This window comes from Tachypleus tridentatus, chromosome 1 (assembly GCF_004210375.1).
Source record: "Tachypleus tridentatus isolate NWPU-2018 chromosome 1, ASM421037v1, whole genome shotgun sequence".
In the NCBI taxonomy this organism is placed as follows: Eukaryota; Metazoa; Arthropoda; class Merostomata; order Xiphosura; family Limulidae; genus Tachypleus; species Tachypleus tridentatus.
In genome coordinates, this window is record NC_134825.1 from 2,538,347 (window position 1) to 2,557,593 (window position 19,247).

At 34.9% G+C, this 19,247-nt stretch overlaps 1 protein-coding gene across 2 annotated transcripts in view; it reads left to right on the forward strand.

Moving 5' to 3' along the window:
- Positions 1-19,247, forward strand: part of LOC143230391 (N-acetylglucosamine-1-phosphotransferase subunits alpha/beta-like) — a 179,919-nt gene that overhangs the window by 72,344 nt on the left and 88,328 nt on the right. For both annotated transcript variants that reach the window (XM_076464018.1, XM_076463930.1), the window contains exons 11-12: positions 12,883-12,938; positions 15,635-15,749. In XM_076464018.1, coding sequence (XP_076320133.1) covers positions 12,883-12,938; positions 15,635-15,749 — 171 coding nt within the window. The remainder of the gene's footprint in view (positions 1-12,882; positions 12,939-15,634; positions 15,750-19,247) is intronic.

Below are 19,247 nucleotides of genomic sequence, written 5' to 3' on the forward strand. Positions count from 1 at the left end.
AATGATGTGGGGTTCTTATTTTATATCCTAGCTTGCAGTATTGGTAATTTGAGTTCCTAATTTTGACAAAACTATAGTCTTAGTATTTTAACGTCACAAAATCTAATTTTAACCAGTGTTGCATTCAACATACCAAGTGACTCACTAATATCTATATTCAAATGTGTTCTCTTTGTATTTACTTTCAAATTAAGAATTTAACTTGTATATATTATTACAATGTGAATTAGAATATACGTTTTGATACAAAACGTATTGACGTAAATTCATAAAATAGTAGTTGAATAAAACTTTGAATGCTACTCCTCAAATGCGATGGCATGGGCTTTGACTTGTAGCCCATCATGAAAGGGTTAATAAAAGCACTGTTGAATGTTTGAGTTAAGTTTACTGTGATATGGATATTTTCTGAATCAATAATGTTTCAGTTTTGTTGTCTTGCTTTAGCACAAGAACCATGATGGACATCAATTTGGGAGCTTTCACATTTAAAATTTAAATGTCTTTGTGTATATGAAAGATATGCTATTGTTTGTAAATTAATTTTGCTAAATCTGTGCAAGTGCACTGTAACGTACAAAATATATTGCTTATACCTACAACTGCCAAGGATCTGTCTGCTTGACTGTTGTTTACAATACATTAATTTATTTAATATAACATATCCTTTGTTTTTTATTGCAAATAGCCTATATATCAGTATAGATGTCTGTTGTTATTTCCGTCTCCAGCTGGGATCTTATCTCTTTGATTATATCTTTAAATCTTAAAGATTAGATGCCTGTCAGCTGTAATGTTAGAAATTTCAATGAAAACTGCTGTCTGCTTGTCTAAGTATATCATAACATAGCTTACTTATAATGATAGAAATTCCTTAAAGTGTTGTCTGCTTGTCTGAGTATATCATAACATAGCTTACTTATAATGATAGAAATTCCTTAAAGTGTTGTCTGCTTGTCTGAGTATATCATAACATAGCTTACTTATAATGATAGAAATTCCTTAAAGTGTTGTCTGCTTGTCTAAGTATATCATAACATAGCTTACTTATAATGATAGAAATTCCTTAGTGTTGTCTGCTTGTCTGAGTATATCATAACACAGCCTACTTATAATGATAGAAATTCCTTAAAGTGTTGTCTGCTTGTCTGAGTATATCATAACATAGCTTACTTATAATGATAGAAATTCCTTAAAGTGTTGTCTGCTTGTCTGAGTATATCATAACATAGCTTACTTATAATGATAGAAATTCCTTAAAGTGTTGTCTGCTTGTCTGAGTATATCATAACATAGCTTACTTATAATGATAGAAATTTCTTAAAGTGTTGTCTGCTTGTCTGAGTATATCATAACATAGCTTACTTATAATGATAGAAATTCCTTAGTGTTGTCTGCTTGTCTGAGTATATCATAACATAGCTTACTTATAATGATAGAAATTCCTTAAAGTGTTGTCTGCTTGTCTAAGTATATCATAACATAGCTTACTTATAATGATAGAAATTCCTTAAAGTGTTGTCTGCTTGTCTGAGTATATCATAACACAGCCTACTTATAATGATAGAAATTCCTTAAAGTGTTGTCTGCTTGTCTGAGTATATCATAACATAGCTTACTTATAATGATAGAAATTCCTTAAAGTGTTGTCTGCTTGTCTAAGTATATCATAACATAGCTTACTTATAATGATAGAAATTCCTTAAAGTGTTGTCTGCTTGTCTGAGTATATCATAACACAGCCTACTTATAATGATAGAAATTCCTTAAAGTGTTGTCTGCTTGTCTGAGTATATCATAACATAGCTTACTTATAATGATAGAAATTCCTTAAAGTGTTGTCTGCTTGTCTGAGTATATCATAACATAGCCTACTTATAATGATAGAAATTCCTTAAAGTGTTGTCTGCTTGTCTGAGTATATCATAACATAGCTTACTTATAATGATAGAAATTCCTTAAAGTGTTGTCTGCTTGTCTGAGTATATCATAACATAGCTTACTTATAATGATAGAAATTCCTTAAAGTGTTGTCTGCTTGTCTGAGTATATCATAACATAGCTTACTTATAATCCTGTCATTTCCCAAAAAGAGTGCTGTCTGCTTGTATTCTTAAGACAGTTGTTATGGGTGTTAAAACTTTAATTAAAATAAAGTACAGAACAACATTTCAACCTTTTTAGGTCATCTTCAGGTTAATGGGTTTCTCATCACAAATGTCTGCTTGTCAGTTGATTTGAATATATACAGTTACAGAAAATTGATAGAAGCTCAAAATTTTAGAATATGTCTAAAAAAGATGACTGTTCATTCAACAGCTGACAGAAATGCTCACAACTTTGTCAGGATGTGAGTGATCATGAAAGTGGTGAGATTTTGATTTATGAAACAGTCCTGCCACTACCACCACAACAACTCTGGATGCAGAACAGGCAACAGCAGAAGCAGCAGTCTTGGACAATCTTGTATGGGACCAACCGATCTACCTGTGTTATCTCCTGCATCAGCAGTGCCAGCCACTTTGTCCAGTCAGTACCAACCACAATGATTCTATATGGATCACCAGTGCAAGCTGGCAAACAGGAGATTGGGGTGGATTGGACAATTTTGGGAGTTATGGATCCAGATGTTGAGGCTGTAGAAAGGGCTGCACAAAAAGAAAGTACAGGTCTTACACAATATACGAAACACAACATTGGTGGTCTTCTCAGTGCTTTTCACTTATTGGTTGATATGCTGCACTATGCCCTATGAGGTACTGAAGCTGGGGCATGTTTGGTAAAAAGGGATGATCTCTGGAAAATATCACTGGAGAAATTGTAAGCATATATTGTACTTGGAATCAGAAATGGAGAATGGGTTCATTGAAAACAGAATTGTATGTTATAAGTCTTGAGAAGACATTACTGCGGATGAGTATGGGTCACTGGACATAGTATGCTGCAAATCAAAAAAAAAAAAAATGGAATAAAGATTTGGCTGACGAGCCATTGTCTCAAAATAAATACTGCATGGTTTCTCTGTCTGAGGAAAGATGACACTTTCTTAGCTAGTTAGAAACTATCAAAACAGTGGTACTGATGGTGCCATACTTAAGAGAAAGAAGGAATGTGAATACAGATGGTTTTTTTCTGCAACTTTTTTGAAGTAAAAAATAAAAATACTTTAGTTAAAACACTGGACAAATTGAGAAGAAAGCTTCCACCTTCTGTGCTAAACTTTTGACCAGTGCTGTACATTAGTACAATTTTGAAACATAGTGACTTTTCTTTGGTGACTGCTTATAAGTGAATGCTGTATCAGTTGGTACTGACACTACTGAGAAAAACATAGACTGTTCTTTTATGCAGCTGGACAAAATATGAAGTGGATGTTGCAGACCAGATGACACTTGACAGTACTCAATAAAAGCTTGACCAGTTGTTCTTGCAGGAGAATGTTTTTCCTGATGCCTGGCACCAAGCTATTATTTTACCTTTCTCTAAGCCAGGGAAACATCCCAAGATTCCTTCAAACTACCGTCCAATTGCTTTAACGAGCTGTCTCTGTAAGGCCTTATAAAGGATGGTTAATGCTCGTCTTGTTTGGTTCCTCGAATCAAACAACCTCCTCTCGCCCACCCAGTATGGGTTCTGACAACAGCACTCCACCACAGACCACCTAATTCGACTTGAAACATCAATCAGAGAAGCCTTTCTCAAATGCCAACATCTTGTATTAGTATTCTTTGACATTGAGAAGGCTTATGACACAACATGGAGGTATGGCGTTTTGCGAGACCTCCATACATATGGGTTACGTGGCCATTAACCCATGTTTATTAAAAAACCTTTTTAATGGACAGGAGATTCCAAGTTTGTGTGGGTTCGACACTTTCCCGTTCTTTTGTACAAGAACTTGGAGTCCCTTATTGCTATGTTTTGAGTGTCACACTTTTCAGTATAAAGATAAATGCCATCACTGAACAACTCACTCTCACTATTGCGAATGGGCTGTATGTCGACGACTTTCACATTTCACGTCAGTCGTCGAACATGAGCTATATTGAGCGGCAACTACAAACTGCCCTCAATCGTGTACTGAAGTGGACTATGGCGAACGGCTCTAATTTCTCTCTCTCTAAAACCGTTTGCATGCACTTTTGCTGCCAACAGGGTATTCACCCTGATTCTGAACTTCATATTGGTAAAGTTTCACTGCCAGTGGTCCCTGAGACCAAGTTCTTGGGGCTTATCTTTGACCATAAGCTGACCTTTATACCACACTTATAGCAGCTTTGGGTCAAATGCACAAGAGCACTGAACATCCTCCGTGTCCTCTCTACTACCAGTTTGGGAGCAGATCGATGTTCATTGTTAAAGGTATATCGTGCTCTTATTCGATCAAAACTCGACTATGGATCAATGGTCTATGGCTCTGCCAGAGCTTTAAAGATGCTAGACCCCATTCATCACCAAGGACTTCGACTCTGCACTGGGGCTTTCCGCACCTCTCCAGTTCAAAGCTTATACGTTGAATCTCATGAACCTTCTCTGCACCTTCACCGTTTGCAACTATCTTTACTATATTCTTTGAAACTTCATTCCTTACCAAAGCATCCCACCTGGGGGTGATGCTTTTCTCTCTTGGTAGGCCATACTTTTTCAGAAGAGATGATCTGCCATTGCTCCTTTTGGCCTTCGCATCCAGACGCAATTGGATGAATTTGGTCTGTCCTTGGATAACATTGCAGAATCCACACATCAGCCCATCCCACCATGGCTTATTACAGCCCCCAAATGTGACCTTTCTTTCAGTCATCTGAAAAAGGCAGATACTCCAGATTGGAAGTACCGTCTTTTATTTAATGAACATTTTTCAAACAATTATTCCATTCCCTATTATACAGATGGTTCCAAATCAGGTAATTCAGTGGGCTCTGCTATGGTTTGCTGCGGTTGGTGGTTGGGCAGAATCCCTCTACAGCTTCTGTGTTCACTGCTGAACTGTATGCCATATCTCTTGCCCTGGATCATATTGAAGCTGATCAGTACTCCAACTGCACTATTTATACTGACTCGCTTAGTTCTATACTGGCTCTGGAATTGCTACACGTTGGCTCACACCCTGTTCTTACCGATATTCAAAACCGACTGGCCCATTTCTCATTAACATCTACTTCTATCCAATTTTTCTGGATACCAGGCCATGTTGGTATTCGTGGGAACGAGCTTGCAGACACAGCAGCTAAATGTATCTGCTCCGCGGCATTATCACCACTGTGCCTATTCCATACATGGACTATGGTCTTGTACTCAAGGCTTGGATCCGTGCCAGCTGGCAGTCCACTTGGAGTGAGCAACGCAACAACAAGCTTTTTCAAATAAAACCCTATATTGGGCTTTGGCCATCTAGCTTCTGTAAGGTTCGGAAGGAGGAAGTCGTTCTAACTAGACTACATATTGGTCACAGTTTTTTAACTCATTGTTTTCTTTATGGCCATAACATTAAATAACGCAACACCAGGACTGGAAAGGCCAACTTAAAGTGACTAACGCTGCTGTTTGAACTACCCGTTAGTCATCCTGGTCACTTGTTATTCCAGTTTTGCTGCATGTCTTTTAAACTTTTATTACTTTACCCTTTGGTACTGGCCATAATGACACATAACCCGGAACCAGGACTGTGGTTCTGGTACTTGCCTGTTAGTCTTCCTGGTGGGTTATGATCATTACCATTCTGCTACAGAAGTTCTTTACAACTTTATAGATTGGATGTCAACATTGGTTTCATGCAATTTTCTGTTTTTAATTGCTGTTTTGTTTTTACCTTCGTTTACTTTTACAAATTTTACTACATTTACTTTACTTTTACCTTTTTTACTGGATATTTGGCTACTCGTTATTACGATTTTGCTATATGTATTTTAAAACTTCTATTATTTTACCTTTTGATAATGGCTGCTATGACACATAACCCAGAACCAGGACTGGAAAGGCCAACTTCAGGTGACTGACAGTGGTTCTTGAACTTACCTGTTAGTCTTCCTGGTGGGTTATGATCATTACCATTGTGCTACAGAAAGTCCTTTACAACTTCTCTTACTCTGCTTTCTCTCTTAACATTGTAGACTAGGTGTCAACATTGGTTTTATGCTTTTTCTGTTTTTCAATGATGTTTTGTTTTACCTTCATTTCCTTTTATGTATTTTACTACATTTACTTTATTTTTACCTTTTTCCGGATGTTTCGCGCAGATAGCCTAGCTGCTTTGTGCCATAAAACACTAAATCAATCAATTGACCAGTTGTATTTTATAATACCCCACACTTGCCAGCCATCAATTAATTTTGTACAAGGAATACACTGGAGAAAATGTAAAGGATTTTGTCTTGAAACTAGCTTCACAGCTCTAACAAAAACATGTTTGAAAAACTGCAAAGCACCTAATACATCAGCCTGAATCTGGTGCTGCATCCGGTAAAATACACAAAAGAAAACAATACCATATCACTAAATGCTGAGAAAACAGAACCTCAGCCATGTGAGAGAGACTTGTTTGAAGTAAATGCACAGTGAAAGGTGAAGAGAATTTCACCTGCATGGATTATGAAACTTCGGCTAGTTTATGATGGAAGTCATATACTTTTTTTTACTGTTTAGAATCTACCTGTTTGTATTTAAAGTTTTTAGTATATATGTATATTTGTTTATACCTGCTTACTAGTTTGTTTTATGTTTATTAATCTATTTTAATTCTTGTTGGTTTTATTCAGTTATTCATTTAATACAATGTTGCCGTTACATTTGTTTTGATGTTTCAAAATAAAACCTGCCAGGTTTTGTATGTGGGCTTAGGATTCTTCTGTAGCAGGTACCTGTGGCTTGTTGATAATACAAATTGAATGGACAACACACAATCCACTAGTTTTAAAATAATATATTCAAAAAAGTCAAACTTGCATATAAAAATTCTTTATATTCCAGTTATATGTAATACTCTAAATAAATCTTTTTCTTGTCAAAAGTTCACACAGGCTGATTGAATTACTTTAGAATCCAACTGAAAAAACAAATTATTTTTCAGTACACTTTCTTACCACAGAGTCTGTGATAAATTCACTTTCATTACCCTGTGGATTACCATAGTTGTATCCAGAACAGAGTATATTGTAACATAGCTTACTTATAATGATAATTGTCACCTTTAAATCAAAGTCCACACAGATGAGTTCAATTACTTTAGAACACCCTCTGAAAGGACAAATTATTTTCCTTATCTCTGTCAAATTGTGAAACTTTTTTAAAAAATTGTTTATTAAAGCTAAACTAACAATTATACATTCAACTTTACTTTTAGTAACTTTTTGTGACTTACTTAACTTGTTGGTTACCAGAGTTGTATTCAGAGCTTCAAATAATTATTTTTTTCATTTTTTTTTCATGAAAAGTGTCTTCCACTGGTACAGCAGTAAGTCTACAGATTCACAATGCTAAAATTAGGGGCTCAGTTCTCCTCAGTGGACTCAGCAAATAGCCTGATGTGGCTTTGTTGTAACAAAACAAACAAACAATCATCAAAAGTCCACACAGGCTGGTTCAATTATTTTAGAGTCCGATTGACAAGGTATTATTTTTACTTCCTGTGTTGCTACAATATAGCTGTGAAACATGCTATAGGAATCACCCATTAAGAGTAGTCATTTGCACATGGCTAACTTCACATTTCCTTCCACTAACTAACTAACTAGTCATTTGCACATGGCTAACTTTCACATTTCCTTCCACTAACTAACTTTTTCTGCCTGCTTGGTCACTTGTATATTTATACACACTCCAACTGAGACCTACAACTTTCTACATACTGTGATTTAACAATACTCAAGTTGGGCAATGAGAAATGTACATAAGGTTCAAATAATGTAACATCAGTTTACACAAACTTTTGGTAGTTGTTATAAAAACTGAATATTAAATTGCTAAATGAATTAAAATATAACTCTTGCACTGAACAGTCTTGTTTATCAAACATATGCAGTAATCTGTCTTTCATTTTAATACTTTCATTGTAATGTGTAGCAATCAAAATGATGGCAGATCTATGTATGAGAGAAGCCTTTGTGGTTCAAGTGTTAAATGTCTCTCACATTTCATTTAACAGAGCTGGATACTATCTGTCTTTCTAAATGGTTTGTTTTGTTGTGTTTTTGCAGATAAACTGTTAGCGAACACAACTTTAACACCTTAAGGTTGTTACTTAAAGTCATTGTTTCATGATGTAAATTTTTTTTTCTTTTCAACTGTCTTGCATATTAATTTCTTTCCTTGAACTGAGCTGTCTGTTAACTGTGGCAGTAAGATCTGTGGTCTGATTCTTCTCTTAACTAATACATTTGTTAACTGTGATAATAAGACCTGTGGTCTGGTTCTTTCCTTAATTGAGCCTCTTGTGGATTCCTGTACATGGTGAGGGATCTCCCAGAGAAGGCTCTGTTCTCTCAGTTAACCTCCATGTGTGGTGACTTATGAAGGGGAGGAGAGGATCCTGGTGATTGAGGGATTTAACCCTAACACACCAATTTGGCACTGAATTCCCATAGATGGGGGCATTGGGGTGGCTCCCCTAGGGTCAATCAGCTGGTCCACTTGGGCTAGAGTCAGCTAAGTATCAATGTTGCATGTTCTCAATGAGTGTTGTGGACATTGTATCTGATGCTGGTGTTTGGGTATAGTGCTCATGAAACCCTGGCATTGCTGCATTGTCCTTGTTTGGCATGATGGGTAAGGTTAGTGGACACTGAAAAATTCTTTCTTTATTAAGTTTTCCCCAAATAAAAATTGAAATAAAATAAAAATTCCATAGGTAACAACCATGTCTTGAAGATTCTGAGCAGCAATCTTCAACATCTGTAACACCTGTACCTCATTTTCTTATACTACATTCTCTTTCAGACAAACCATTAGGGCAAATATCTCCCTTTTTTTATTATTATTCAAAAGGGACTAGAAGGACTTGCTGGCTCTCCAGAGTCATTCAAAAAGCTTTTCTCTGGTGACATATTGGTGGATTCATCCACTCCTAAACACAGTGAACTCTTCTTACATTCAAAGGCAATTGGGGATATATCTATTGAATTTACTCCCCATGCTTGAATTTGTCATGAGGAATTATTGTTGAGAGGGATTTGAAGAACATCCCCAAGTCAGAGATTCTCACTGGTTTCTCCACCCAAGGTGTTTATGCAGTGATGTGTATCTCCACTTACAAAGATGCATTTACGATGCTGACCAATGTCCTAATTTATACACTTACATCACCATGTCTACCTACCATCATTAAGGCAGGTTATTTTAGTTGCAAGGTACAGCCATATAATCTGAACCCTCTTAGATGTTTCTGGTGTCAGCAGTTTGGTCCCTCGAAAACATCATGTCGTGGTTCCTTGACGTGTGTTCATGGTGGTGGCAAGGACCACAATGCTTGAGTGTGAAACAGATTTTCATTGCATTAATTGTAACAACTCTCACCCATCCTACTTTTGTTCTTGCCCTAAACAGAAGAAAGAGAAATACAACATTTGAAAATGATTCAAAACATTTCTTATCCTTAGGTTTGAAAGTTACTGTCCACCACTTCACTTCAGATGTATGCTGCTGCACTTCATTCTACTACTACAGTGGCAGTGCAGATGAATCTCTCTGTACCTCTGAAAGAATTTTTCTCAAGCCATATGAAACATTTTTTTAACTTCCTTCATTAAGAAAGTTGATTAATCAACATCAACACCCATCTCTGTCCTTACCATTCATTCCACCAAGCCTCCAGATTCACTTCTTTTGGTCCCATGTACAGGCATTTCTTCGGGTACATCTTCTTCTCCAGCCTTGAGACATAAAACATTTATTTGTTCATGTCCTCAGTTGATGGAATCTTTTAATGACAGAGGCCTGCCCAATCAACCAGGCTATTGTCTTGCCTTTCTCTAAGCCTGAGAAGGATCCCAAGAATCCTTCAAACTACTATGCAGTTGTTTTGGCAAGCTGTCTCTGTAAGACCTTAGAGAGAATGTTTAATTCAAGGAATCAAACAAACCTCTAAATGTAGGTTTCGACAAAAGTGCTCCACTGTGGACCACCTGATTCAATTTGAAATATTGATCAGAGAAACAACATCTTGTATCAATATTGTTTGACCTAGAAAAGTCCTGTGATACCATATGGAACTATTGCATTTTGTGATCTCCATTGAAATGGGTTATGTGGCCATTTGCTCATTTTTATTCAAACTTTTTTAGTGGGCAGGTGATTCAAGTTCAAGTGGTTTGACATTTTCCTACAGGAACTTGCAGTCCATTATGACTGTGTTTTGAGTGTCACACATTTTAATATAAAGGTTAATGCCTTCACTGAACAACTGAACTGTTGTAAATGGGCTCTATGTCAGTGACTGACAGGAGATGTGAGAGTCATCGAACATGAGATTTATTGAGAGGCAGCTACAAACAGCTCTTAGTCATTTACTGAAGTGAACAACAACAAATGGTTTGTACTTCTCTCTGTCTCTTTAAAATTATTTGCATGCACTTTTGCAACCAGTGGGGTATTCGCTTTGATCCTGAACTTTGTGTTGGTGAAGTTGTGCTTCCTATGGTCCCTGAGATAAAGTTATTGGGGCTTAACTCTGACTGTAAGCTGACCTTTACACCACACATGTAGCAGCTATAAGTCAAATATACATCCTGCATGTCCTCTCTTCCACCACTTAGGGAGAGGATCAATGTTCTATGCTAAAGATATACCATGCTCTTATTTGCCAGGACCTTGGGCCTTGAAGATGCATTAATTATCAGGGACTTCAGCTCTGCATGGGGGCTTTCTGCACTTCCCCAATTCAGAGCTTATACACAGAGTCTCATGAACCTCCTCTATGCCTCTGCCATTCGCAACTGTCTTTACTGTATGCTTCAGAACTTCAATCCTTATGATGGAATCGTGTGTTTTGTTTTCTCAGTGGGATATGCTTTTTCAGAACAGACAATCTGCCATTGTTCCTTTTGGCTTTTGTATCCAGACACACTTGGATGAATTGGGTCTTTCCTTGGATAATATTGCTGTATCAACTGGTCAGCTCATCCAACCATGGTTTATTACAATCCCCAAATGTGATCTCTCTTTAAGTCACCTGAGAAAAGAGAATATTCCTAATTGTAAGTAGCATCTTTCATTTACTGAATACCTTTTGAACAATCCTTCCATTCCCATTTATACAGATAGTTTGAAATCAGGTGACTGCATGGGCTCTGCCATGGTTTGGTGGTTGTACACAGAATACCCTCTTCAGTTTCTGTGTGCACTGACAAACTGTATGTCTTTTTCTTTTGCCCTGGATAACATAGAAGCTAAGCAGTACTAAAATTGTACTATTTATACTGGCTTGCTTAGTTCTCTACTGGTCCTGGAATCTCTTCATGTTAGTTCTCACCTTGTTCTCGCCGATATTCAAAACTGACTGGCCCATTTCTCTTTAACGTCTCCTTCTATCCAGTTCTTCTGGATACCAGGCCATGTTGTTATTTGCAGGAACAAGCTCGCCAACACTGCAGCTAAATCTGTCTTCTTTGGTGCTATCACTGCTGTGCATGTTTCATAATGGACTATGGTCCTGTATTCAAGGCTTGGTTCTGTGCTAGTTGGCAGTTGATTTGGAGTGAGCAATGTGATAACAAGCTTTTTCACGTAAAATCCTCTATTGGACTCTGGCTGTCTTGTTTCCATAAGGAAGTTGTCCTAACTAGACTATGCATTGGTCAGTTCTTTAACTTGTCACTTTATTTTATCTGAGACTGTTGTACCAATCTGTGGTCTGTGTGACACTCAGATCACAATAGCCCATGTTTTACTGTCTTGCCATTGTTATGACTCTCAACAATGGCACCATTTTAGACATGTTTTGTCCCAAAATTTATCCATAACATTAGACATGCCATTGGCAATGGTGACACTGCCCACCTTAAAAATGTTTTTAGTTTTTTAAGGGCCATTGGCCTTTTTAACACAATTTAAGTTTTAACTTCATAAATTAGACTTTGTTTTTTAACACAATTTCTTTTTACGAATTAAAGTAAAATTAGTTCTATACAAAGTTAGAAAATGGCCATGACATCAAATAACTCAACCAGGACTGGAAAGGCCAACTTCGTGTGACTAATGGTGATGTTTGAACTTGCCTGTTAGTCATCTTGGCGAGTTATAATAATTAAAATTATGCTACAGGAAATCGTTTATAACTTGTGTTACATTATTTTCTCTCTTAATGCTGTAAACTAGATTTAAAAATTGGATTTAATGTTATTTATGTTTTAATTCAAAAACTAAACTTTTTTAAAATGATTTCTTTTTATGAATTTTAATAATTTTATTTTACTTTTAATTTTTTTTTCCAGTTGTTTGGTGCAGATAGCTTTGTTCCATAAAATGCCAACCAATCAACCCTTAGCTGAGATACATTTGTTAACTGTGGTAGTAAATCTTGTGGTCTGGTTCTTCCTTTAACTGAGATACAGTTAATTATGGTAGTAAAACTTGTGTTCTCTGGTCTGATTCGTCCCTTTACTGAGATATATTTATTAACTGTGGTAGGAAGATGTGGTTTGATTCATCCGTTAACTGAGATATATCTGTTAACTGTGGTAGTAAAACCTGTTGTTTGATTTTTTCCTTTAACTGACATATATTTGTTAACTGTGGGAATAAAACTTATGGTCTGGTTTTTCCCTTAACTGATTGACACTTGTTAACTGTGTTATTAAAATAATCTATAACCTCATTAAGCACTCATTAAAATGTATTTTTATAGCTATATCCGGTTAACCATATGTTTTCTGAACTGTTGTTTCTTTACAGTGTATTGTAATGCTGGATGTGTTAACCAGTGGCTTGCAGACAAGTACTGTGATATGGTAAGCACTGCTGTTTTGTAAAGTTGACTAGTAATGAACTCCACTGTTGAAAGAATGGAAGATTTACATATATGTGTGTCATGTGGAAAGAAGTTTTAAGCTTTATTTACCAGGGAAAAGGTAAGAACAGTGAATTTATATAAGAAGGCTCCTACAAAGCACCAGAACACTTCTGAGACTAATAATGTTTTTAGTGTATTTTACTAAGGGCCAGCTCACCATCATAGAACACCTAAAGAGGCTCAGAACCTATAATTTAACTCCTCATTATGGCCCTATATTAGTAACAGAGAGTCTTATCTATGTCTCCACTACAATATTCACACAGTTAGAAAAAGAAAACTTGTTTAATATTGATGTTTGTATACCATATTAGTAATGGCAGATACCTATAAATGTCTTCAGTAAAGTTACACAACATGACATAATTAGATAAAGAAAACAGTTTTTCCAAAAATATACTTGCCATTTGCCGACTTTATAGTTATTTCTCAATCTTCACAGTTTCCATTCTTTGTCCATCTAAGCATTAAGAACACTTGTCTCACTTGAATTCCTAGACAAATTCTAATTTTCAAATTTCTCCATCAACTTTAATGTACCCTCTTTCTGGGAACTGTACATATGCAACTCATCCTGATAAAATAATCACTTTTTCTCTACAATGCTTTTGGGATGGTTTCTATCAACATTAGTGTTGTGATTATATACTATTTACGTTGTAAATTTGAACACAGTTGGCATTTTTATCATTATTTTTTCCTTTATAATAATGCATTATTTAATTAAAAATCATTATCGATGGGTCCGATTTCCTGAGTTAATGTTTTTACTGGAGCTCAACCAGACATAATCTCTTTCACCTCTGTTATTGGGTTTTGTAAACAACCTGAGAAGTTGGTCACTCTCGGTCGAGGCTGTCCATGATATGATCCATATTAAATTGAAGGCACACGTGCAGAGTCAGGGTTACTTATCTCTCCAAGGGGTTTTGAAGCAGCTTTTGTGAACAACCTGGGAATGACTGGTGAGAATTTAGACTTGCTTTTTTTCAGCTTTCTTTCACTTGGTCAAACTGAACAGATGATAATTTTGAACAGCCACCTATTTCTTCAGTTGGTTAATAGAGTTTGTGAGGGCCTCTCCTGTTGCATTTGATTCTCCTTCTTCCTTTTTAGTAGAAAGGACAGCAAGTGGCTACTTAGTTTTTCCTCCTTCTGATATTGTTGTTCATGCTGGGAGATTTGCTGCTCAGTTATGCAATGGGATAACTATGACTTGTCCCCTATGATTATTGGATCAGCATACTTTGGCTTATCATTGTCAGGAGGAGGCCTATGTAGATTCTCAATGAATGGATCCCATTTTGGATCTGTGGGGTCTAGATTGAAACTTAATATCACTTTAAATAGATCATAGTTTCTTCTTATTCAATTTTACTCTCACGATTGTCCTGAGGTAAGTTTCTTTGATCCAACTTTTGTCAAAAGATTATCAATATTTTCCTCAACAATTTAAGGATGAGTGGGAGGTTTTGCTGACTTCTACTTTTGTCAGATACAGGCACAGATACAGATAGCCAAGTTGCTTTGTACCAATAAATACCAGTCAACCAACTTTAGATCCTATTAACAGTTTATTCTCACTGGATACCTGATGAAGGGCTGTCGTTTTCATGTGTACGAGTAAGATTATTTTAATTTGGCAGCTATTTAACTATTACTAGGTTTTATATTTTGAAGATATTTTTTAACACATCTTTTTTTTTGTACACAACAGACTTACATTTAACTTAAAGTTTACCACACTTTTTTAGGTACATGTTATAAATTTGGAAGTAATGTTAACATTCCATATGCAATACTGAGTTGTTTCAGTGGATTGACTGAAACACGTTTGGTTAATATGCCCTGTCTGCTATTTATCTAGCTTAGAACATTTTCTAAAATACAGATTACAGCCATACTTAAGTCTGTATTAGTAATGGTAGATGTGGACAACAGTGACAAATGTTGATAGAATTACTTTAGTTAGTACACATTAGTAGTGGTAAATGCTGACAACAGTGACCAACATTGATGTAGTTACTACATATTAGTAATGGTAGATGTGGACAACAGTGACAAATGTTGATAGAATTACTTTAGTTAGTACACATTAATAATGGTAAATGCTGACAACAGTGACCAACATTGATGTAGTTACTACATATTAGTAATGGTAGATGTGGACAACAGTGACAAATGTTGATAGAATTACTTTAGTTAGTACACATTAGTAATGGTAAATGTTGACAACAGTGACCAATATTGACGTAGTTACTACATATTAGTAATGGTAGATGTAGAGAACAATGACCATTGATGTAATTACTAGAGTTAGTACGTAATACTAATGGTAGATGTGTGATGTTATATCATGCTTCCTCTATTGAATAAATATCTAAATTACAACATTTTTAAAAATATAGCTTACAACAATACTTAAGTTCCTGTTAGTAATTTTAGATGCCTTCTTGTTTAGCTAAATGAAGATCTTGTTAAGTTCTTAAAAACAATTAATTTTTTTTATATATTTGTAAAAGGACTACAGGTCTTTTCTAAATATCTAACATTTGTAAAGATTTAAATTGTTGTTTGTGTTTTGATTTAAAGTTAATCCACTTATTCAGAGATGAAAATATTCTGCCCTTTCAGGCATGCAACGTGAAACAATGTAGTTTTGATGTTGGAGATTGTGGGACATCTAATTACAACAAACTGTTTAGCTTCATACTTCTTCAAGAACAGCAGTTTTATCAATTACCTCAAGGTAGTTTGTGCTCAAAATGTGCATTTTCTAATAAATAAATTTTAATAAATTATCAGAATGATAACTTTTACTACATGTTTTGTTGTGAAGTTAGAAGAAATGTGTAACAGTATGTACAGCCGAAGTCATACTTGCAACATTGGGCTATATCTAACTGATACTTTTACATAGAGTTAGCATGAAATGTTGTTTTTCTGTACATTTGTCATTATGCCAGTAGATCATTTAGCGGTAATACTATCAGCAGTTTTTCATGATGACTCTCTGAAGGCTGTCTGTAACACAGGCTTGTAAAGTTTGTTAATTACACTCACTCTTATTTTGGTTTCAAGACTAGCTGTAACACAGTCTTATAAAAATTTCTCAGAACAAATGGTATGGGTATTAACATTTTTATTGATAAGGAGAAAACAATGTTTCGACTTTCCCAGGGTATTTTCAGGTTAAGAAAGATGGTTTGCAAGTGGCCATTGCTGGATATGTCTTAGGGTCAAGAGTATAAATGGGTACAGGATTGTAGGGGGATTGCAGGTTGGATATTAGGTTATTAATTAGTATAGATATAAAGATGTTCCTTTATATTGGTTTAATTTTGGTTTTAGTTGCTGTATAAGTAGGGCTTCTTTGATTTTGCATTTGTTTATATTTGTTTCCCTACTTAGTATCTGGGTGTTTCCCGTGCTTATGTTGTGTTTATTTGAATCTAGTTTCCATTTTTCTGCTTGTTTCTCCAATTAGAAGTCGAGGCAGTTGTTGCATTGTATTTTATAAATTATGTTGGTGTTGTGTTTGTCAGTATAGTTTTTACTTAGTATGAACTTTAGTTTTGTGCCTGGTTTTTGAATAAATTTACTGTTTACTGAAATGTTATGTTTTGTTATAAGTTTTTCTAAATGTTGGCTATTTTTTTACTAATATCAGTTATACATGGTATGCAGCAGTGTAAGGTTTTTATGATTTGTTGTTTCATTAAATTTATTATGTTTGTTGTTGACTATGTTGGTCTAGGTGTGTGTGTACAATGTTTTGAATGGTTTCTGAATTATATTTATTGATGTTTATGTTGAAGTGTTGTTTTATTTTGTTGATTTCTTTCTTAATTGTATTGGGTGAACATAGTTTTGTGGTTGTGTTTATTTGGTTTCTTAATATGTTGAGCTTTTGTTTTCTTTCATGTGCTGAATCCCAGGGAATGTATAATTCAGTGTGGTTGTTTTTTCTGTGGATTTTTGTTTTGAATCGTGTATTAGTTCTTGTGATCTTTAGGTTAAGAAATGCTATTTGGTTAGTTTTTTCCTGTTCATAGGTGAACTTAATGTTGGGGTGTATTGAGTTAACATAATTGAAAAAAACTGTGTGTTCTGTAGATGTGAATCCAGCAATTGTATTATCAACATACCTGTATTAGTATAGTTGTGGATGTAAGGCTAAATTGATTGATTGAGATTCAGTCTGTGTCATAAAAATGTTGGCTAGAACTGGTGACAAAGGATTCCCCATACTTAGGCCATTTATTTGTAGGTAGTTTTGGTTATTGAACATAAAATTAGTTTTGATGATAATGAATTCTATAAGGGTTGCTAATTGATTGCTGGGAATGTGTATCAATGGGTTGGGGTCTTGGATATAAAGTTCTAAAGCTGTCCAGCAAGCTTCAGTTGTTGGAACTTCTGTGAAGAGGGAGATTACATCAAAACTGACCATTAAGGCTTTATGATTTAGTTGATTAAGAATAGATTTAAAGTTAAAAGTCTTTGAAAAAGGAGCTGGCTGATGTTATATATTTACTGAGGTTGTAGTTATGGGTCGTAGTGGACAATCAGGTTTGGGAGTGCCATATAGTTATGGTGTGCATGAGCTGGTCTTTCGTAGCTAAGAATAAATGTTTTCTGAGATTGTGTTAGTTTTTTCATTTGTAGTAGTATTTTGTTTAACTGATTTTCATGTGTTTTTGTTGGATTTTTATTTAGCAGTTTAAATTTGTTTATATGTGATAAGATATTCATTTGTGTTCATTATAACTATAGCATTGTCTTTATCTGCTTTTAGAATTTTGATATTATTGTCTTGTTTTAAGTTGTTTATATAATTAATATCTCTTAGTGTGAAGTTCTTTTTTTAGTTTTTTTATTTCAAGTGCATTTCTTGTCATCAAGAACAGTCTTATAAAGTTTATTACTTACACTAACTTATTGTAGTTTTAACACTACCTGTAACACAAACTTGTTAAGTTTGTTACTGACACTAACTTATTGTAGTTTTAACACTACCTGTAACACAAATTTGTTAAGTTTGTTACTTACATCCACTGTTATTGTGGTTTCAAGACTGTGTAACATAAGTTTGTAACATTTGTTACTTACACCCACTGTTATTGTGGTTTGAAGACCAGCTGTAACACAGTCTTGTAAAGTCTGTTACTTTCACTGTTATTGTGGTTTCAAGACTATGTAACATAAACTTGTAACATTTGTTACTTACACCCACTGTTATTGCAGTTTCAAGACTCTGTAACACAGTCTTGTAAAGTTTGTTACTTAAACCCACTGTTATTGTGGTTTGAAGATCAGCTGTAGCACAGTCTTGTAAAGTTTGTTATTTACACATACTGTGCTTTTGACTTTTGTTTTTGCAAGCACATTTTCTGTAGTTTCTACCTTAGTTTTGTTAACCATACTTATTGTAGTTTGAACCATTATTTAAATGCCACTTTTTCTGAGTTTCCATTATTTAGTCCCTGAAGTTTTACTTCTTGAATTTCAGTTGTTTCACTTCCTTAACTATCCATTCTTAGTCTTAATTTAATTTCAGTTGTTCTACTTCCTTAATTATCCATTCTTAGTCTTGATTTAATTTCAGTTGTTCTACTTCCTTAATTATCCATTCTTAGTCTTGATTTAATTTCAGTTGTTCCACTTCCTTAACTATCCATTTTTAGTCTTGATTTAATTTCAGTTGTTTCACTTCCTTAACTATCCATTTTTAGTCTTGATTTAATTTCAGTTGTTCTACTTCCTTAATTATCCATTCTTAGTCTTGATTTAATTTCAGTTGTTCTACTTCCTTAACTATCCATTTTTAGTTTTGATTTAATTTCAGTTGTTGCACTTCCTTAACTATCCATTCTTAGTCTTGATTTAATTTCAGTTTTTGTCTTATATTTCAGTTATGTTCCTTAGATTTTAGTTCATAGAAATAGGTAATTCATAACATTTTAAAGGGACAAAAGAGGTTATTAACCCATTAAGGATATCTGTTCATCTCTAATATTTAATTACCTCTTACTACTCGTGAAGTTGTGTAATCTTTTCTTTATCACAGTTAAATTTTCCACAACACTTATAGTTGGCTCATTTCAGTTCTGTCTTTCTTGGTTTTTGGCTTTATGTTATCTTGCATTTGTTCTGTCATTCTTGGTATTTGGTTCTTTCATCTTATCATGGTTGTTATTCTTCTGTCGTATTAGTTTTAGTTTACTTCTAAACTTGAGATTCAGTT